Genomic DNA, 20,156 nt, shown 5'->3' on the forward strand with positions numbered 1-20,156 from the left:
GTCAGCCAGCCAACTAGCCAGCCAGCCTGCCTGGACGGGGTGCTCGATCCTGTCTTCGGGTGCTCACCATCCTCGTCCTCCTCCTCGATCGCTCCTCTCCCTTGCCATCTCTCGCCTCGGCGCGTCGCACTCGCCGCAGCCATTCCGATTATGCCCGCTCTGGTGCAGGCAACTCGCAGTGGCGACGCCCCCGCGCCAACTATAGCCCAGCCGCACCACGTACCACGCCTCGTCCGTCCCCCTCCGACCAACGACTGCCAAAACCATGTCCTCGAACACCTCAACTCGACCCTCCCAAAGCTCGCTGCGCAGCAACCCAGCCGTCCCTACTCTGCTTTGCCCTCGTCCGACGCCCTCAGAGCGCACCTCGACCGCCTCAGAGATGCACATCGCCAGGCACAGCAGAACACCATCGACGCAGAGACCACCCTCCGAAGGCAGCTCATCGCCAGCCTCTCGTCGGTAAAGGCCCTCCGGCAACGCCTCGAGCACCTCCCAGACGGAATTGCAGCCACCGAGGATCAGTTGCTCGACCTATGCGAAAACCTCGTCGGTTCATCTTCTTCCGCTCTCCAGCACGGTGCCCCCGCAGAGTCCAGCCGTGGTGCCTCGAAAACCCTCCTCAAGCGACTCGAGCAACTGCACAACGCCATCGAGAAGCTCACACAGGCAAAGGCCTACTTCAGCCTCCTCGCAAAGGCAGAGGATCTCCGTCTCGCCATTGCAAAGCAGGAGGAGGCTGCTGCCACTGCCACCTCCCGGGCTCAAGACGATGGTCAGGTCACCGCTCTCGATCTCCTCGCCGAGCTTCACCTCCACGTCCAGCGCTGCGAGAGACTCTTGCGCGCAGACTCCTCGCCCATCAAAGCCATCCCCTTCCTGCAGGCTCAGCGCGATGCTGCCCTGTCCCTGATGCGCAAGGCTCGCATCACCCGCCTGCAGCGCGCGCTCGCAGCCAGCAACTGGCCCGACCGAAGGCCTGGCAAGTCGGCAGAAGGCGACCACGATGACTTTACCGACGACGGGGCTGCTCCACCTGCAGCAGACTTTGCCAGGTCAGAGAGCGTGCGCGAGGCCTGGTCGGACCTCTGCCACCTCCAGGACCAGGCCGAACGACTGGGACTCATGCCGCGAGCCACGGCCAAGCCTCGGACGAAGCGCAGGCACGGGTCGGCGACAGACGAGGGCAAGCGGGTCGCAGCCGGATCCGACGACTATGTGCCGCTCTTGGCGACCCAGGTCGTCATCGAGCCCTTGCTGCTGCGCTTCCGCTACCACTTTGACGGCACCCGCCCCACAAACCGGCTCGACAAGCCCGAGTGGTACCTCAGCCACATCGCCTCCCTCATCCGCTCCCAGACCGCCCTCTTCCAGCCGCCCATCCGCGGCGTGCCTGGTTCTGGCGGGCCGATCGCCAGGCTCTGTCGCTTCTACGCCAATACGCAGCTCGAGGGCAAGGAGCGCAGGGCGTTCCGCTACATCGACACCTACGCGGAGATGCTGCACGGCCTGCTGACGCCCTTGCGCCGCAAGCTCGCATCGTCGATGCCATCGCTGCTCGAGCATCCCTCGCTGCTGGCGCACACTGTCTTCCAGGCGCTCACTTTTGATGCCGACCTTGGCGAGCAGTTCCCTGCCTCGCGTGCGGTGCTCGACAATGCCGGCACCGCCAAGCTCGCCGACGACATCCTGGCGAACCGGGAATGGTTTGTTCGCTGGCTCGAGGGAGAGAAGGAGTTTGCGCTGCGCAGGTTCGACGAGGCCGTCGATGCTCCGGACGCATGGGCCATCGGTGCCTCTGACTCGATCGCCGAGGATGACGAGCAGATCTACGTCGCACAGGCGTCGCGAGATGTGGCTGAGGGCGGGTCGAAAACGACCAAGTCGGCGCGAGCCGTCGTCGAGATTCTAGAGAGCGTCACCGAGCGCTACCGCCCGCTGCCCTCGCTCGAGCAGCGACTCTCGTTCTTGGCCATGGTCCAGCTTCCCATCCTTCGGGCATACCACCAACGACTCTCCAAGAGCCTCGACGCCTTCGAGTCGCTCTCGAGCGCGTTTGCGCGCGCCATGCCTGGCGAGATCTCGGCCGGCCTGGGCGCGGCAGCCGGCGTGTCGACAGGGACGAGCGACTCGGACATGGTCCGTGGACTGCGCGGGCTCGGTCGGCTGATCAAGGCGATGCTGTCCGCCTCGTTCATCTGCGAGGAGCTGGACCGATGGGCCGAGACGGCCTTTTTCGTCGAGCTGTCCGAGGACCTGCAGGGCACCGAGGAAGGGCAGAAGCTCGCGCTGGGCCTCAAGCGGGACGACGAGGCGGAGCAAGATCGCGAGCTCGACGCCGCCAGCCTGGGCACGCTGCTGAGACGCGGTCTGAAGCGGGGAGCGGCCAACGCCCGACCGACCACGCCCAACTCGGCTACCACGGCTCCTTCGGCCGGCACCCTGGCCGCAAGGTCGGAGGGGACCGGTACAGCCGCACCCTCGCAGTCCCTCGACGATGCAGGTCGGTTCGGGGTATGGGCGGAGCCCCGGCGCAAGTTTGGCGAAGTGGTCGCGCGCGCAACGAACGGCGTCGAGAAGCTGATTGTGAGCGAGGTGCTCGAGCAGCTGCGGCCCTACGCGCACCGCAACTGGAACACTGCAGGCCGAGAGGCTCGACGAGATCAAGGTGGCGAAGTTGCAACGCAAGGCGGAGACGATGACGAGGCGGACGAGGATGGGGATGACGAGGAAGGCGTGCCTACGCCGTCGCTTGTGCCTTCGCTCTCGATCCTGTCGACGCATCTCTCGCACCTCGTTGCGATCCTGGAAGCGCCACAGTCGATTCCCATCTATCGCCACGTAGCCGCTTCGATCAGCAACGCCGTCATCGAGCGGGTCGTCATGGCCGGTGGGTACCCCCTTTCTCGCATCACAATGTCGCCTCAGTGCGATGGGATCAATCTGACGATAACTGACACCGACCCTCCTCTTGGTCCACCACTCGCATTCAGGAGGATCCCACCGTTTCATCTACCCCTCCTCGGTGCGATTCAAATCCGACTTCGAAGCGGGGTGGATGCACGCCGTCTCTTCATCTTCGTCTTCTTCGGCATCTCGAGCGACGAAATTCGGTCGGAACCCGAGCGCGCCGTGGAAGCAGCTGCGCGACGTCGCCACGCTCCTCTCCCTCCCCACATCCTCCCCATCCTCGGCATCGGCAGCGGCAGCAACGAGGGATGAGGGGACGGTATGGACACTGGCCAAAGCCACGCGTCTCCTCTTTGACGATGAACGCGGACCGGCGTGGGAGGACGAGGTCACGTCGTTCCAGGATCAACTTGGCGTCGATCTACAGTCACTCGGTATCGCCAGAGCTAGGGAGACGGTGAGGAGGAGAGTGGAATGTTGGCGTTGATCTCCTCCCCTCCCCTTCCCTCCCCTACTGCTCCCGCTTCAACCCTGCAATGACGACGACGACGGCTTCCCCTCCTCCTCTTATTTCCCTCTGTAGCCCTCGCGCGGTGACGCTTGTCTTCGTGAGCTACGTCTCATGTTCGTGGCATCGAGAATTAGGGAACCGGTGAGGAAGCGGAGAGGGGTATGTACATGCACACGCTTCTGCTGTGCGCTCGGGAATCGCAGATTCGTCAGCCGCCCCCGAAACTGGGCCACGGCGAGGCTGGTTTGGGAAATGTTCTGGTAGACGACGGCATCCGTCGGCTCAGGGACGATTAGGCAGACAGACAGGCAGGCGGGCGGGCCGACGGGCGGGCGCGGGGCTAAGCGGTGCCATGAAGGAGGGCGGATCCGGCATCCAAGGGGTGGCGACAGGAGATGATGCCAGCTGAGACCGACGCGGGAGGGGCCCTCTTTGCGAAGTCTAAGAGCAGCAGCCGCCCGCCTGACCAGTGCGGTTTCCGCCGCCGGCGACGTTGACGTTGCCGGCCGCACCGCCGTCTCCGAGGCCGGCGCCCGACGATGGTGCCGAGGCGGCGGCCGTGTCGATCAGGCGGGCCTTGACCTCGCGGGCGAGGTTGAAAAAGGCCTCTTCGACGTTGGCGTTGCTCTTGGCGCTCGTCTCGATGTAGGGGATGCCGAGCTCGCGGGCCAGCTCCTCGCCCTGCTCGGTGGTGACGGCGCGCTTCTCCTCCCAGTCCGACTTGTTGCCGACGAGGATCTTGGACACGCCCTCGGACGCGTGCTGCTCGATGTTCGAGTGCCAGGTGCGCACGTTCTGGAAGCTCTTTTCGTCGGTCACGTCAAACACGAGCAGGATGCCCATGGCGCCGCGGTAGTAGGCCGTCGTAATCGTGCGGAAGCGCTCCTGGCCCGCCGTGTCCCAGATCTGCAGCTTGATCCGCTTGCCGTCGAGCTCTATCGTGCGGATCTTGAAGTCGATGCCGATCGTCGTGATGAAGGAGGGCGTCCACGCATCGTCGCAGAATCGCAGCAGCAGGCACGACTTGCCGACACCTGGTCGGCGGTGTGAAGGCGGCCAAGAGGAAGGAGGTGAGGTGTCAGGATCAGCATCAGCCGCGGGCAGCACCACGAGTCGGGATGACAGCGTCTGGGCCTGGCACTCACCGGAGTCGCCGATGAGGAGCAGCTTGATGAGGAAATCGTAGTGAGGGTTAGGCATGTTGGAGGCGGTGATGGGCTTGAGCTTGTGACGGACGGTTCCAATAGACCTGGACACGTATTCGGAGACGTTCGAGCGCGGAGGCTGCGTCGCAGGCGAAGACTTCGGGCCGTCGTTCACGGGGGCAGGACGCGGGCGATCCTGGCTGCGCTTGGGGACGTCCGGTTTGCACGCGGACGAAGGCGAGGCTGCGGCGCCACCACCAGCAGCAGCAGCGGCGGCAGAAGAGTCAAAGGTGTCCGGATGGCGGTCAGAGGTCGGGGTCGCATCGTCGTCGATATCGTCGACGAACGAGGCGACCGGAGGGTCGGTACGGATGGTCGGGTTCGAGACGTAGGTTTCGGTGAGCATCACCATGGTCGGTGTGATGGCGTCGATGTGGGGTTGCAGTGGTTGGAGGGTGAGTGGACCAGAGGAGCGCAGCAAATGGCAGGTGGGAGAGGCAAGGCAAGGCAAGGCAAGGCAAGGCAAGAAGAGAAGCAAGGATATGAGTAGGTGAAGGGGGAAGGCGGGTGAGCGACGCTGACGGCGAGCGGACGAGGCTTGTCGCGTGGCAGTGCGGGGCGTGTGCAGCGAGCCTTCTCGCTGGCGACCTCTATGTAGGTCGACGGCGGCAGCGATAGCGGAACCACGACGGCGTATTGTTCTCTGAGGGCGTATCTAGGCCGGTTACAACTCCCATCGTGGTTGCCGCAGAACCCTCGGCGCAGCACCTGCCCGTGCAAGGCCGCCGCTAAGGTTGGCTTCCGAAGAACCAGCGCGCCAGCCTGTCGATCCAGTCACGACTGCGGAAGAGCCGGCCTGGACAACTTTCTGAAGGCCCAGGCGGAGCAGTCCCGAGTTGCTGCGACGATGTCGAAATCCTTTCGCGACCCACTTCGTTCGGGCGCCATGGCATCGGCCAACCCGAAATTGGCCCAACCGCTGCGGACCAGCTGGACAAGGCTCGACTCACGTTGCTCCTTAGGCAGTAGTGGCGTGGGCGCAGGCTTTGATCGCTGTCGCCAAGGGCTGGTCTATACACGAGGATAGGTCCGTAAAGGCGATAGGGCGACGAAAGGTTGGTTCGTGTAGAGTGTCGGACGCGAGCAATAATGAGGGGATGATGGCATGAGGGCAACTTTCAAAGTGCAGGTGCGCTGTGAGCTGGGGCGGGCGTCGGAGCGGGCCGACAAGCAGGCCAGGGTCGTTTGGGCGGCTCGGCCCTCGAATCGGGGCGCGGGGGAAATGGATCGACGAACGCGGGCAGCTTTTTGGGTTAGGCCTGCCTGGGCCTGGGCCTGACCCTCGTTGGCTGGCGAGCGAGTAGTGGGGTGGAGGACGAGCTCCGACGGCCGGTGAGGTCAGTCAGGCGGTTTGGCCGATTCTTGCCGCGCGAGAGACTCTGCCGCTCGTTGGGCCAAAGCAAGACCCTGGCCCAGCTGTGCTTGTTGGCCGGTGTCCGAAATTCGAGCGGGGGCCTGGCTGCTGGCCAACTTTTTTTCCCGCGAAGATTCTTCGTGCCAGGGCCGTCCGACTGTCTCTGCCTTCGCTGTCTTCCGACAGCCACCGCCTCACCTCGACTTCTTCTTCCACCCATCACGGCCAGTCAGCCCAGAGCAGCTTCAGCCTCGACTTCGGAAGGCATCCGATCACGATGGAGCGCGTCCAGTATCACCTGGAGCGCTCGCTCCCGCAGCTGCAGCTGCTCGACGAGGCCGGCGTCTTTACCAAGGAGCAGCTGCACTCCATCACCACGCAGCGGCAGTCGCACGAGGCGCGGCTGATCCGAAGGGCGCCCCAAAAGGTCGACTTTCTCCGCTATGCCGACTTTGAGCAGAACCTCTCCGACCTCATCGTCGCCAAGGCGGTGCGTATGGAGCTCGGCAGGCACTTTACGCAGCAGAACTACGCCCTGCACACCGGCCACATTGTGTCGGTCTGGGAGAGGCTCGTCCGCCGATTCAAGTGGGACGTCGACAGCTGGCAGCGCTACATTGAGTGGGCCAACAAGCGCAAGATGCGGGTCGTCGTCGGTCGCCTGTACGCCCGCGCCCTCTCGCTCCACCCCAACAAGATTCCGCTCTGGCTTTCGGCAGCCTCTCACGAGCTCAACAACAACTCGAGCACCACAGCCGCGCGCTCTCTTCTTCAGCGGGCGCTCCGACAGAATGCGCTTCCCTGGAAGCCTCGCGATGCAGCGGCCAGTGCGGCCGACGGGCTGAAGCGGAAGAGTGCCGATGGGGCGGATGAGACCGGCAAGAAGCTCAGGACCGGCGATGCTTCGACTTCTGCGCCCCCTTCGACGGCTGTATCTGGGCCCCTGAAGCTCAAACTCTCAGCACGGGAGACGGACCTGCTCCGCCTCTGGGTCGAATACTTCCGCATGGAGCTCGTCTTCATCGAGCGGCTGCGGAGGAGGTGGATCGTGCTCGGGATCCAGTGGGAGGGCGACGATGCGCAGTCGTCAGAGGTACGGAGCGACGATCCCGAGGTGTCTGCTGCCGCACAGACGCTCCAGGACGAGGCGGACCTGGACGAAGGTGCCGCAGAGGAGAACGAAAAGGTGCTTCTCTCGCAGGTGCCCGAGAGGGAGGAGGGCGTCGAGGTCGACACCGACGCCAACGGCCGCTCCGCGCGACCATCGGAGCCCGCTGCCGCCTCGTCCTGCAAGCCCAACACCTTCACTCAGCGAGCCGCTGCCGACATCCCCGAAGCCCAACTCTCGATCCTGCGCGGATCGATCCCCGTATTCTTGGTGTCCAACGCCCTGTCGACGCTGCCCCCATCGCTGCACTTTGTCTTCCTGCTGGCCCTGCTCGAGCTCTTCCGCAACTTTCCCTTTGCCGACTCGGCAGGTGGGACGATCTCGGGCCAGCAGTCTTCCAAAGCTAAGGCGACCGTCCAGACCCACGCCACCCGGAGTGGAGAAAAGCTGCGAAGGAGGCTGATTGATACCGTCTACGGCTTCCTCTCGGACCGCGAGCGCTGGGGATGGAGGTACTATGCGCCCGTCGCCACGTTGGTCGCCACCCGTACGTTCCGCGACCCCGTCGAGAAGCTCCTGTCGGTCGAGGAGGAGATGGAGGTCGAGGCCGAGGCCCAAGACGAGCTTCGCGATGGCCAGCGGCTCACGAAGGCCAGCACGCTGCGCACCACGTTCTCCGAAGATTCGGATGCGCTGCTGGACCTGGCGGAATGGATCCGCATGGGCGGAGGTCACCGCTCGGCTTCGTCGAGCAGCTCCACCGCTCTCCGCCTCACGCTGCACTTGCTCGAGGCCGCTTTGGTCGATCCAGTCGAGGGCGAGAGCGGTAAGACGGAACCATCGCTCCTCTCGCTGAGGTTGGCGAGGAATGGTTTGGTTCCGCAGGCGGTCCAGCAGGTGGTCGAGACGATGCGGCCGCTTTGCGCCGCAGCGCCTCTCCCGACGTCCGCCGCCTCGCTGCTCAGCTCTTTCAATGCCAAGTCGGACTTCTACACTGCCGCCACGCTGCTGCTCAACCTGCTGAGCGATCCGACGCGGTCGTCGATCGACGAGCCTAACCTGCTCAAATACATCGACGCGGTACGGACGGAGCTGATTGCCGAAGCTCGCAAGGTCGGCCACGGCGTCGAGAGCGGACAGATGCGCGCATCGATGCTGAGGCGCAAGTTCGGCGCTCTTGTCGGCTCCGACGACGTCGAGGCGGCTGAGACCGGCGACAAGCGACGCAAGAAACTCCTCAAGGCGATCAAAGAGGCCGAGGAAGCTACGGCGCCAGCATCCAAGGGCGGCTTCCCGGGCAACGAGGATCTCTGGCGCCTGCGCATTGAGCTCAAGCTGGCTCTGACGTCGCTCGAAGACGACGACGCCGAGGCGAGGCGGCAGAAGCTGTCGGCGGAGTGGAATCGCGGCCTTCTGGCTTGCTCGAATTCCGAGCTCGACTCGGAGCTGGTCGATGGCGAAGAGGTTGGCGACGATGTTTCCGCCCTGCAAGGCGGGCTCTGGAACGCCTACCTCGAGTGGGTCCAAGGCGAGGTTGAGCAGATGATCGTCGAGGGCGGTGCCAAGGAAGCCAAGGCGGTCAAGAAGGCCACCAAGTGGATGCATGCCGAGTACGAGGTAAGCTTGCTGTTCGTCGGCGGTCAACAGCGATGCACGGAGAATGTCTCACTGACAAAGTTCTTGACGCCCTCCTCTTCGTGCCCGACTTCACGGCGTAGACGGCGATCCGCACCACCTCTTCGCTCCTCTCCCGTTCCACGGTATCGTCGGTGCGCGCCACATCCAACCTGGCGACCCTGCAAGCGAAGAAGCAGTCGACGCACGACCTTGTCCTCAAGCGCTACGTCGCACTCTGCGCCGAGCTGGATGCCCGTCGCTCGCCGTCGTCCGGCACGAAGGCGTCCAGCCTGGACCGAGCAATCGACCACTGCCTCTCGTCGTCGTTCGGAAGTCAGGGCTTTTACAAGTTTGTCATCGATCTCCTCACCGAGCTCCGATCCACCCTCGCCGCCTCCACGGACGGCGCTGAAACCGAAGAAGAGACCGCGTCAGAGACCACGAGGGCAACCGTGGCCAAGCTGGACAACCGCATCTCGCACCTCTACCAACGCAGCATCGACCTGCACTCGTCCCGCCTCTCGACATCCTCCACGCGTCGATCCTCGTCATCGAGCGACGAGGCAGCCACGACAGGCGGGGACCTGGTGGGGATGTGGACCGAGTACCTGTCCTACCTCGTCAAGGTCAAGGGCCAAGAGATGGGCGCGGTGCTTGAGGTGCTCGAGAACGCCAAGCGCAACCTCAAGGGCGCTTTCGCAAGGCGTGGTGCTGCTCGTACGGACGAGGACCGAGCCGCCCAGGAAATTCGAGCGCTGGAGAGGGGCTGGGAGGCCATCTGCCAGGACCTGGCGCAGAACGGCGAGGGCGGGGAGGAGGAGGAGGAGGAGCAGACGGATCAGGACGAGACGAGCGACGACAGAGAGGATGCGTAGATTCAGCCGGAGAGCAGAAGCAGATCGGCGGAAAAACACAGCCCTCGTCTATGTCAGCATATCGCTTCCAGTGGCGTCTATCAATTCAGTTGCATTGCTAGGTGGTCCAAGACCGGCTGGCGGGAGCATGGATGCTCCAAAAGTAATGCCGATGCTCGTTGCTGCGCGCACGCGCGACCCTAGAACTCAAACGAGGCCTTGACCAGCTGGTCCACCTTGAAGTCTTCGGGCTTGGCGTGGAACGTCTCGAGCAGCTTAATGCGGGACTCCATGCCGTTTTCGGCCATCTTGGGGGCGAGATAGAAGCGCTGCAGGGTCATGGAGAGGAGCTGCGCGTCGGCCTGCGAGATGCGCGTCGAGACCTTGTTGCCCTTGGGTCCCTCGCCTTCGGTCGTCGTGGCGGCGGAGGCGTCGTCGGCAGCCTCGTCTGCGCCCGTGATCTCGCCGCGCATCAGGACGATGCCCTTGCTGTCGGCCAGGTCGGTGTAGTGCGAGAGGATGAGGGCAGGCTGGGCAAACTCCTGGCGCATCTTGTACTCGGCCAGCGGCGTGAAGAGGACAGTGGTGGGGTCCGGGATGGCTTCTGCTGGGTCGCCGCCCACCTTGTGGGTGGCCGGCTTGGGCAGGAAGCCCCACTCGAGGTATTGGATCTCGTAGCCCTGCTGCTTCTGGGGCTGCTCGGTGGCGTCGCTGCCCTCTACTGTCTCTTCACCGCCGATGATCTCGCGCGGGAGCGGCAGGACGAACTGTGGGTACTTGCGGGCGTTTGCGGTGAGCTCGAGGTAGGAGGCCGTGGGGATGACGGCCGAGAGCTTGCCCTTGAGGGTGTGGTAGCCGGTCCAGAGCTTGCCAATCGTATCTGGCGACTCCTTTGCGAGCTTCTCGACGTCGAGGATCTTGTGCAGCGGCTTGACGGGCCCTTCCGACTCGCTGCCGTGCGGGCTGGAACCGAGCTGGCCGGATTCGAGCTTCCTCCGCGCCTCGGCCTCTGACTGGGCGCGGATCTTGGCGGCAACCTCTGCGTCCTTTCTCTCGACCTCGGACGTACAGGCAGCCCGATCGTCCGCGTTCGGCGCATCCGACGAGGCCGGCTTGAGAGAGGACATCGAGGCGGCCTTGGCTTCCTGCAGCTTCTTTTGTCGCAGCTCTTCGACCGACGAGACGCCCTCCTGCATCGCCTTGAGCTTGAGCTTGCTCTGGTACTCTGCCAGCTTGCGGTCGCGGCGCTGCTCGAGCATGCTCTTGCGCTCCTCTGGACTCGCCTGCTCCCATCGCGCGCGCTGTGCCGGCGTCTGTGAGTCCTCAGCCTGGTGCTGGAAGGGGTGCGGCGCCGAGACGTGGGCGTATCGGCAGCATCCGAGTCGAGCTGTCGCGGCCGCCTTTGGAAGGGCATGGAACGGAAGCCGGGAGGGGCCGGCCTGCAGGCTGGGGAGCAGAGCAGTGGCCGTCCGTCGGGCGAGCGAAGGAAGCGGAAGGGAAGTCATGGCTGGCGGGGGCTGTTGCGTCGGGTGATCCGGTGGGTGGTGGCGAAGGTTGAAGAGCGAGAGGCCGAGGGCTAGAAGTGGAGCGCTCCTCTCTTCTTCCGGGCGAGCCGGTCTCGGTTCCGCAGAGGGTCCCCTCGTCTGACCTGGCGTCGCCCGGCGGTGGCCGGCTGGCGGGGCGCGGCAGTCGGCAGGCGAGGCTGTGCGCTGTCGCTGGCTTCGCTGCAGCGTGGGGGAAGCGGGCGGAACCTCGTCGGCCCTTTTGCCTTGACCCGAGCTGCTTGAGCTCTCTTTTTTGGGGGCCCTCGCTCCACACTCACACCTGGCCCACCATCTGCACCAGGACTGACTCGGCCACACGCATGGCTGCAGTCGCCGTCAACCCAGCGCACCCCCACCATCGCCTGCGATCTTCATCTTCATCTGCGGATTCTATTCTCTACGGCCCGACCAGCCTCGACGTGCGATCGCCCTGCCATCGGGCGCCATACCCTCATGACTTGATCCCGTGGCCCTCCTGACTGTCATCTTCGCGCCATTCGCATCAATGCGCCCGTGCCCCTCCCGACTGGGCTGCGGTCGTACCCCTCCGTACCCGGTCAGCGCTTGAGCTTTCAGCGCCTCACCTAGGCGCGTCTGCGCCAGATTCGGCCCTCGTGGCGACCGCTGCCTTCCACCGACTCACCATCGACATCGCCTCGTGATCCTCGAGCCGCATGCCTGCCACCATGACATCCAGCGCGAAGGGAGCGAAAGGGAGTACCTTGCTCGAGCTACGGCTCCTCTTGGTCACCTTCTTGGCGCTGTTTGCGCTCGTCATCGACGCAGCACCATCCAACGACGACAGCAATCGCAGCACCTTCCCGTCGGGCCCAGCATCCTTTGGCGCACCCGTTGCAGCATCCGCCCGCTCCCCGTCCAAAGACATTGTGCCACGGCTACGGTACGACCATGCAGGTAGCGCCGCATCGACCCAGCATCGATCGCTACCAGCCACTGCACGGCCCACATCATCTTCGGACCTCATACTGTCCGACATCGTCGTCCTCACCAGTGTCGAAGGAGGACTTTACGCTCTCGATCGCAAGACTGGCCACCAGCTCTGGACTCTCTCGCCCCAGACTAGCCACAACTCCGACTCCCTGCTGAGACCCCTTGTCACTGCGCTCTATGGCAAGGACCAGAAGAGCTTCGCCGACATTGCTCAAGGCTTCGGCGACCAGTCTGCCTTTGCCAACCTCGCTGCGGGGTCCATCGCAGAACTCGAGGCTGGCGGCATCTACGTAGTCGAGCCGTCCTCGGCTGGCGACATCTACGTGCTCACTCCCAAGGATCCGGGCGCGCACCGTGCTGGCGGCGGATCCGATCCGGCACGGCAGGTTCAGCTGGACAAGCTGCCCCTGACGGTGCCCCAGTTGGTCGAGCTCAGCCCCTTCTCCTTTGCCGGGGACGACACGCGCGTCTTTGTCGGCCAGAAGCAGACCACCCTTGTCGAACTCGATGTCCGCACAGGCAAGCTCGGCGCTGTCTTTGGCGGTCGCGAGGGCGGCGTGTGGTGTGGCGCCCAGGCCGATGAGCCGTCGAGCTCGCCTTTCAAGGGGACCAAGGGAGCCTCGATGGCCCCGGATGCCGAGGCCTGCATTGACGATGAGTCGACCTTTAGCAGCACGACCGAAGCCAACGAGTGGGCTTACGTCGGCCGCACCGACTACACGCTCAACATCCATTCGCGCAACTCTCCAGAGCTGCTACAGACGCTGCACTTCAGCACCTTTGCACCCAACGCCGGCGATCGGGACATCCAGTCGATCTGGTACCGGGCCGATCACCCGGACGACCGCGCCATACTCGGCATGCCCGAGGATGGCAGCGTCGTCTGCTTCAACCTGACCAGCTCCGATGCCGAGGACGACAAGAAGACGCTGTGGATGAGCGACCTGCGCGCCAGCGTCGCCGGCATCTTTGATGTTGTCTACCCCGGGCCTCACCTTCAGAACTCCAAGTCGATGAGCCGCCCCATCCTGGTCTCGCATCCCCCCGTCCCCATCAACCGCCTCTTTCCCCAGATCGGCGACGGGCATTCTGATGAGATGCCGTCGTTCGAAGGTGGATTGACGAAGAAAAAGAGATCCGCCTATCTCGGAATCGCTGGCAGTAGCCTCTTTGCCATGAGCGGCAACCGCTTTCCCCTGGTCGCCTTCACTTCGAAGGCTGTTGCCGGCCTGCCCGACGGCCAGGCGGTCGAGGATCGGCAGAGCGGATCTGCCCTCCCACCTTCCGAGAGCAGCTGGGCAAGCGAGAAGAAGTGCGCGTCTTTCGGATGCTGGCTCGGCAGCTACACGCTCGAGGTCGACACCTCGGCAGAAGGTGTGATGCAGGAGTCGCTCTTGGGATCCGACCGTCTGCTCGAGATTGACGGGGATCGCTCGGACCGGCCCAAGTTGGCACTCGGAGACCGACCGGCCTATCCCGAGGAGGACGAGCTGGAAGCTGCTCGTCCCGACAAAGGCCCGCGTGGATCGGCATCCACTCCCGGCAAGAGTCAGTCGTCCCCGCGCAAGACGCCCCAGTCCGGCAAGGGCAAGGGTAAGGGCAAGGGCAGAGACAAGAAGCGTCCCGGCAGAGACGAGTTCGAGACGCCGTCCGTTGTGCCGCCGCCGCCCACGACAAACGAGGAGGCGGCCGTCTACGTACGACCTTGGAAATCGCGCCTGGCCGTCATCCTGCTGCAGCTCATCGGTGTCCTCGTTATCGGCGTCCTCTCTGGGACCACCTACCTGGGCTTCCAGCAGCAGAAGCAGCGAAGCGAACAGGAGGCCGCCATGATCGCCAAGGGCGTTGTGTGGGTGCCGGCGCTCAAGGAGCAAGAGGCCGGCTTTGCAACGACGGGCTCGGACGCCGACAAGCTCACCCGGACCGAAGCGGAGCAGCTCGAGGAGGCGCTGCGGCGATCCAAGCAAGATATCGGAGCCGCAGACAAAACCAGCGCGAACGGATCCGCCGGTCCAAGCGCCGGCGGGTCTGCATTGCCGGGCAATGCGGGCGAAGGCACCGATGGGCTCGGACTTGACCTGGCGGATGACGGTCTGCCTGGCGGGGCGGCCGCAGCAAAGAGGCGTGCCAACAAGCGGAGACGAAGGGGCAAGCGCGCGGGAGCTGCGGCAGCTGCGAAAGCGGCGAAAGCCAACAAGAACGGCGAGGCTGAAGATGGCGACGACGGCGCAGACGATAGCGGTGAAGAGGAAGACGAAGCTCAGCCGGATCCGCCTCTGCCGAAGGACACCTCGAGCGTCGACGATGCCGACGTGAAGGTCGACGTACACGCAGGGCTGCCCGCGGAGAATGGCTGTCCCCGTTCGGCGAGCATTGCGACCGCGTCCGACGACTCTGCGACGGGGCGAGACGCGGTCGACGGTACGCCGAAGAAGTCGAAGCAGAGCGCCAAGAAGCAACCAACAGCGCCGACAAACCTGGTTAACGGGGCCAAGGGCAAGGTCGGAGCCCGGGCTACACGAGACGCGCCCATGCCGCCGCCAATATCTACGAGCGGAACACCGCAGCTGACCCAGGCACTCATGTCGCCAAAGCTCAACACGTCAGCGTTGATGGAGTCCGGCTGGCCCCTCGCTGCGGATGGAGACGATTCGGTGCCTACGGCGCTGGGCGAGCAGGCCGCAAAGATCGCAGCTGCTGGCGCATCGAGCAGCTCAGCCACCAACGGCCTCAAGAGCTCGTCTCTCACAATCTCGGACGAGGTGCTTGGCTACGGCTCCTCGGGCACCGTCGTCTTCAAGGGCACGTTCCAAGGACGTGCGGTGGCCGTCAAGCGGCTGCTGCGCGACTTTGTTCACGTCGCCTCCAAGGAGGTTTCGCTGCTCGAGTCCGCCGACAATCACCCCAACGTGATCCGCTACTTCTACAAGGAGCTGACGCCGAGCTTCCTCTTTATCGCGCTCGAGCTGTGCCCCGCGTCGCTTGCCGACGTCGTCGAGCGCCCCAACGACTACCGCGAGCTCAGCGTGCTTTTGGAGCCGAAACGAAGCTTGAGCCAGATCACGTCGGGCCTGCGGCACCTGCATTCGCTCTCGATCGTCCACCGGGACATCAAGCCTCAGAACATCCTGGTGTCGACATCGTCGAGCGGGCGCAGCCTCAAGATGCTGCTGTCCGACTTTGGACTGTCGAAGCGACTGGACGGCCTGGCACAGACGAGCTTCAGCCAGACGATGAACAATCCTGGAGGCACGGTGGGCTGGCGTGCGCCCGAGATCCTCCGAGGGGATATCAACCTCGACGCCGGGTCCGAGAGCGAATCGTCGCTGGGCAACTCGTCTGGCAACCGGCGGGCCGGCGGCAGCGGTACCGAGGAGAAGCAGCGGCTGACGCGCGCCGTCGACATCTTTGCGCTAGGCTGCCTCGCCTACTACGTGCTGTCCAACGGCGATCACCCGTTCGGCAGCCGCTTTGAACGTGAGATGAACATTATCCGGCGCCACGTCGACACCGGTCGGCTCGACGGGCTCGGCGAGGAAGGGCACGAGGCTCAGGATCTGGTGCTCAAGATGGTCGACAACGACCCGCGGCGGCGGCCTTCTGCCAACGACGTACTTGCCCATCCCTACTTTTGGGACGCCAACAAGCGTCTCAACTTCCTGCAGGACGCCAGCGACCGGTTCGAAATCATGGAGAAGGATCCGCCGGCGCCGGCGCTCGTGATGCTCGAGGCCAAGGCGACCAAGGTCGTGGGGCACGACTGGCATCGGCGGTGCGACAAGGCGTTCCTCGAGAACCTGGGCAAGTTCCGCAAGTACGACCCTACTTCGGTCCAGGACCTGCTGCGGGCGATGCGCAACAAGAAGCACCACTACCAGGACATGCCGCCGCACCTGCGCCGGATGCTGGGTTCGCTGCCCGACGGCTTCCTGGGCTACTTCACCCGCCGCTTCCCCGAGCTTTTTCTCCACGTCCATGGCGTTGTGACTGCGCTGCCCGTCATCCGCACCGAGGCCATGTTCCGCGAGTACTTCAACTGCCCCGAGCAGGACCACTGAGAGCGACGCGGCGTTGCTCCCACTTCCTCAAGCTTGCTCCCCGGACCTCGCTTCCGTCTCGCCCCCTGTATCGCCGCCACCCGGAACCTGTACACATCTCTTGTATTGTATTTCCATCTTATCTTTCTATGACAGGGACTTGCATTCATCCACTCATTCATACCGTCGTGTGGGATGCTGAGCGGTCGAGCAGAGGCATGGCAGGACGGGGAGATGCTGGGCGGCATGGTGCGTGGCAGGAGTTGGAAGAATATTCGGAATTCGGATGCCGAGGTGGTGGACCCAAACCCCCGCTCTGATGCAGCGGGGCCTGGTGGATTTTTTCTTTTTCGCCCTTGGGCCCGCCAGCAGCTCTGGAGGCTTCGCGACCTTGGCACTCCACCTTCCTTCTCCCCTAACCCCCCGCCTATTTCCAAGCGCAGCTTCTCCCCTCTCGATCGACCGCTACTGCCGCCACCGCCATCTTCCCCCATCACCACAACCGACCTGTAGCCCTGCACACACCACGATGCCCTCGACGACAGCGTCCAACCCGACGCCCGTGGAAAAGTCGCGGCTGCTGCGCTTCACGGGGCACAGCTACTTTCGGCAGCGCCTGGTCCTCTCGCTCCTCTCGGGCCGGCCCGTCCGCATCGATTCGATCCGCTCCGACGCCTCCTCGCCCGGTCTCTGCGACTTTGAGGCGTCGTTCCTGCGTCTCATCGAAAAGGTCACCAACGGCAGCCACGTCGAGATCAGCTACACGGGTACCAGCGTGCTGTTGCGGCCTGGCGTCATTGCCGGTGGCAACGTGAGCCACGACTGCCCCACGTCTCGCAGCGTCGGCTACTTTGCAGAGTGGATCATGGTCCTCGCCCCCTTTGCCAAGAAGGAGCTCAGCCTCACCTTGCGCGGCCTCACGGCTCGACAGGGCGACCTCGGCGTCGACACGTTGAGGACCGTGACGCTGCCCCACCTCTCCCTCTTTCTGCCCCTCGATACCCTCTCGACCCTCTCGTCTGCCCTCGAGCTGCGCATCCTCAAGCGCGGTTCCCCGCCGCTCGGAGGGGGAGAGATCCACCTGCGCTGCCCGACGCTCGCCCACCTCTCGACGCTCAACTTTATCGCACCGGGCCGCATCAAAAAGATCCGTGGCATCGCCAACGCCACGCGCGTCTCGCCGCAGATGGCCAACCGGATGATTGACCACGCCCGCTCCATCCTGCAGCGCTACATCCCCGACCTCTACCTCTTTGCCGACGTCTACCGCGGCGACGACTCGGGCAAGTCGCCCGGGTTCGGCCTCTCGCTCGTCGCGAGCAGCACGACGGGCGCCATCTACTCGTCCGAGGCCATCAGCCGGCCTTCGAACCAGGAGACGGGCGAAGAGGCCCTGACGCCCGAAGACGTGGCCGCCCTCGCGGCGCGGCAACTGCTCGAGGAGGTCGCAAAGAGGGGATGCATCGACCCGGCACACCAGCCCATGGTCCTCACGCTCATGGCCCTGGGACCGCAGGACGTGGCCAGGTGCAGGATGGGTAAGCTCACGCCCAACGCCATCCAGACGATGCGAGACATCAAGGAGGGTCTCGGCGTCACGTTCAAGGTCAAGCGGGTGCAGGACGAGGACCAGACCAGCGCACAGCAGGATGACGACGACGACGAGGAGGAGGAGGATGAAGACGAGGCGGACAACCACCCGAAGCGGATCGTACCGGAGGAGATCATGGTCAGCTGCGTCGGCATCAACTTCCGCGGCTTCAAGAAGGTGGCATGACCCGGCGGCGCGCCCCGTCTTGTGTTGTCTCGTGCCCCCCTCCCCCCATCGTTCAATCGATTGTACTTGTACCGACACCGTCCGAGATTCCGCTCGCAAACACATCCACGCTCCCAGAGCAGCAGCAGCCTCGGCAGGTCCATGCATCATGTTCCAGGTGCGAAGCAGAGACGGGATCGACGTTAGCTAAGCCGCCTGGGGGACCTCGGCCTTGCCGCGATTCCTGAGCCTCTTTAACAGCTCCCTGTTGCCACCTTTGCCGACCTTCTTGACGCCCATGCCATGGCGCGGCGTCCAGCTGCCCAACGAGTCGTCGGCGTAGAAGTCCATGGGGTAGTCGCCGTTGAGGAGCATGTCCTTCTGCTGCGGCTGCAGCTTCAACGAGCCGTCGCGCGCCGGCTGGCGACTGAGTCCGAGTCCGTCGACGTCCTCCTGCCACCCCTTGACGCGGCCGACGCTGACGGCCGCCTCGTAGGGCGAGAGGAGGGGCTTGGGGAACGCCGATCCCCAGTCTATCGAGAGACGCGGACACGACGACTGGATGTAGACCGAGAGGTGGCCGCCGAACAGCGAGAGCTTCTGCGGAGATAGCTCCGAAAGCAGGATGGGCACGAATGGAATGGGCGGGCTGTGCGCCGACAGCGACGAGGTGAGCGAGTCGAGCACCCGCAGCGAGCCCTGACGCCCCAGCGTACCCAGAACCACGCCCCATCCCGTCGCCTTGGTGGGGGCGACCGCCTTGTCGTCACGCTGAGGCTCGTCGACCGGTTGTGGCCGCGTGATCAAATGCTCGGTCCCCTGCGATGGCGGCGGCGGCGGCGGAGAAACAGTCTCCTCGGGACGCAGTTCCATGTCTCCGACGCTGGCCTGGGCAGTGCGGACGGCCTCGGCGCGCATCTTGCGCATCTCGGCGTGGTCGTAGAGCTCGCGCACGAAACGCTTCGTGTACGGGTCGTACCGGAACGCCGGGATGCGCGGGTTGCCAATCATGATCGACTCGAGGTGGAAGCGGCCGTCGCCGATGTAGATGATGGCATCGACGTCGGTGTCGCTCAGCTTGGGCGACGTGCAGCCCAGGATCTCGCCCGGACTGAGCGGCTTTACCTGCGGCACCGTGATGCGGTAGCTGCCCGAGTGCCAGCCAAGTGGGCTAGATTCGGCGGCGGGCGAATCAGCAGATGGAGCAGAGGAGGAGCCGTCGGGCCCGGCGGTGATTCGTAGTCGATCTGGAAGGGGTCCCGAGCTGACGGACCCGTCCGCGTGTCGGTGCTGCTCGGCTTCGAGAGCCTCCCGTAGACCGTGGATGGCGTTGATGAATTGGACCGTGCCGACGAGTACGAGATGCGTGGGCGCCGTGCCGGGCGTAAGGCTACCGGCACTCGCGTTGCCATCCTCGTCCTCCAGGCCGACCTGGATCTGAGGCTTGGCGCCGCCGTCCTCGTCGCCCTCCTGACTGCCGCCGAGGATCCTCTGCCTGAACAGAGCCTTCTGGTCCGGAAAGTTGGCCCTGACGGTGGCGGCCAGGTGCGCCGGGTCAATCGAGATCTCGACAAAGACGTAGAGCGTCTTGATCTTTGTCTGGTCGACGGGGATGAGGCAGCTGTGGCCGTAGTGGACGAGCATGTCGCAGCCGAGCGCCATGGCCGTGTAGTCGTCGACGCAGCAGGCGCCGTAGGTCACATCGCCCATGATGACGGTGGTGGCGTCGGTGAACCTCTCGATGATGTCGGCGATACCCGTCGCCCACAGCGTCAAGCCCTCGGGCATCTGGAGCGCCACACAGGTCGAGCCGTTCTTGCGGATATGGTGGATCGTCTTGTGGATCTCGAAGCTGTAGTTGGCCGGAAGGATGGCGGCGATGGCGGCGTTGAGCGAGACATCCTCGAGGATTGACTGCGGCACCGCATTGGCTAGCCGCGGCGTCGAGGGGCCTGCCACCGAAGAGGCAGAGGTCGAGACGTTGCCGCTACTGGCGCCGGCACTGCCACCGGCCCCGTTCCCATTCCCGTTGCCTGCGCCGAAGCGCTTGCGAGGGTTCTCAGCGGTCGCCGGTCCAGAAGCAGCGTCGACCATATCGGATTGTGTAAAGGCTGCGAGACCTTGTCAAAGGTGGGTGAGGATGATGCAGGGGGGAGGGGTAGATGTGAGGGAGCTGTGAGAAGGAGCCGGCTTGACCTCAAAACTTCGAGCCAGAAAAAAATGGCCAGGGTCCCGGCTCCTCCACGCCGCTCGGCCTGGCCCGCCACGCACGCTGGCAGGCCAGCCGCCCCCATCAGGGGGCTGATATC

The 20,156-nt window shown here is 64.5% G+C and overlaps 7 protein-coding genes across 7 annotated transcripts; 4 read left to right on the plus strand and 3 right to left on the minus strand.

The window, feature by feature from the left end:
- Positions 1-150: 150 nt before the first annotated feature.
- On the plus strand, positions 151-3,507 carry PFL1_06475 (uncharacterized protein; the record flags this gene model as incomplete). The annotated part of the gene is made up of 3 exons (XM_007884016.1): positions 151-2,890; positions 2,994-3,344; positions 3,494-3,507. The coding sequence occupies 3 exons, from the start codon at positions 151-153 to the stop codon at positions 3,505-3,507; spliced, it is 3,105 nt and encodes a 1,034-aa protein (XP_007882207.1).
- Positions 3,508-3,862: 355 nt separating this feature from the next.
- PFL1_06476 (uncharacterized protein) lies at positions 3,863-4,978 on the minus strand (the record flags this gene model as incomplete). Its single annotated transcript, XM_007884017.1, has 2 exons — positions 3,863-4,455; positions 4,567-4,978. The coding sequence occupies 2 exons, from the start codon at positions 4,976-4,978 to the stop codon at positions 3,863-3,865; spliced, it is 1,005 nt and encodes a 334-aa protein (XP_007882208.1).
- Positions 4,979-6,257: 1,279 nt separating this feature from the next.
- On the plus strand, positions 6,258-9,580 carry PFL1_06477 (uncharacterized protein; the record flags this gene model as incomplete). The annotated part of the gene is made up of 2 exons (XM_007884018.1): positions 6,258-8,705; positions 8,807-9,580. 2 exons carry the CDS (start codon positions 6,258-6,260, stop codon positions 9,578-9,580), a joined length of 3,222 nt encoding a protein of 1,073 aa, XP_007882209.1.
- A 179-nt stretch (positions 9,581-9,759) lies between these two features.
- On the minus strand, positions 9,760-11,064 carry PFL1_06478 (uncharacterized protein; the record flags this gene model as incomplete). Its single annotated transcript, XM_007884019.1, has 1 exon — positions 9,760-11,064. One exon carries the CDS (start codon positions 11,062-11,064, stop codon positions 9,760-9,762), a length of 1,305 nt encoding a protein of 434 aa, XP_007882210.1.
- Positions 11,065-11,777: 713 nt separating this feature from the next.
- PFL1_06479 (uncharacterized protein) lies at positions 11,778-16,112 on the plus strand (the record flags this gene model as incomplete). The annotated part of the gene is made up of 1 exon (XM_007884020.1): positions 11,778-16,112. The coding sequence occupies one exon, from the start codon at positions 11,778-11,780 to the stop codon at positions 16,110-16,112; it is 4,335 nt and encodes a 1,444-aa protein (XP_007882211.1).
- A 508-nt stretch (positions 16,113-16,620) lies between these two features.
- Positions 16,621-17,868, plus strand: PFL1_06480 (uncharacterized protein; the record flags this gene model as incomplete). Its single annotated transcript, XM_007884021.1, has 1 exon — positions 16,621-17,868. The coding sequence occupies one exon, from the start codon at positions 16,621-16,623 to the stop codon at positions 17,866-17,868; it is 1,248 nt and encodes a 415-aa protein (XP_007882212.1).
- A 186-nt stretch (positions 17,869-18,054) lies between these two features.
- PFL1_06481 (uncharacterized protein) lies at positions 18,055-19,941 on the minus strand (the record flags this gene model as incomplete). Its single annotated transcript, XM_007884022.1, has 1 exon — positions 18,055-19,941. The coding sequence occupies one exon, from the start codon at positions 19,939-19,941 to the stop codon at positions 18,055-18,057; it is 1,887 nt and encodes a 628-aa protein (XP_007882213.1).
- Positions 19,942-20,156: the final 215 nt, after the last annotated feature.

This window comes from Pseudozyma flocculosa, assembly GCF_000417875.1.
Source record: "Pseudozyma flocculosa PF-1 unplaced genomic scaffold scaffold00026, whole genome shotgun sequence".
NCBI lineage: Eukaryota > Fungi > Basidiomycota > Ustilaginomycetes > Ustilaginales > Ustilaginaceae > Pseudozyma > Pseudozyma flocculosa.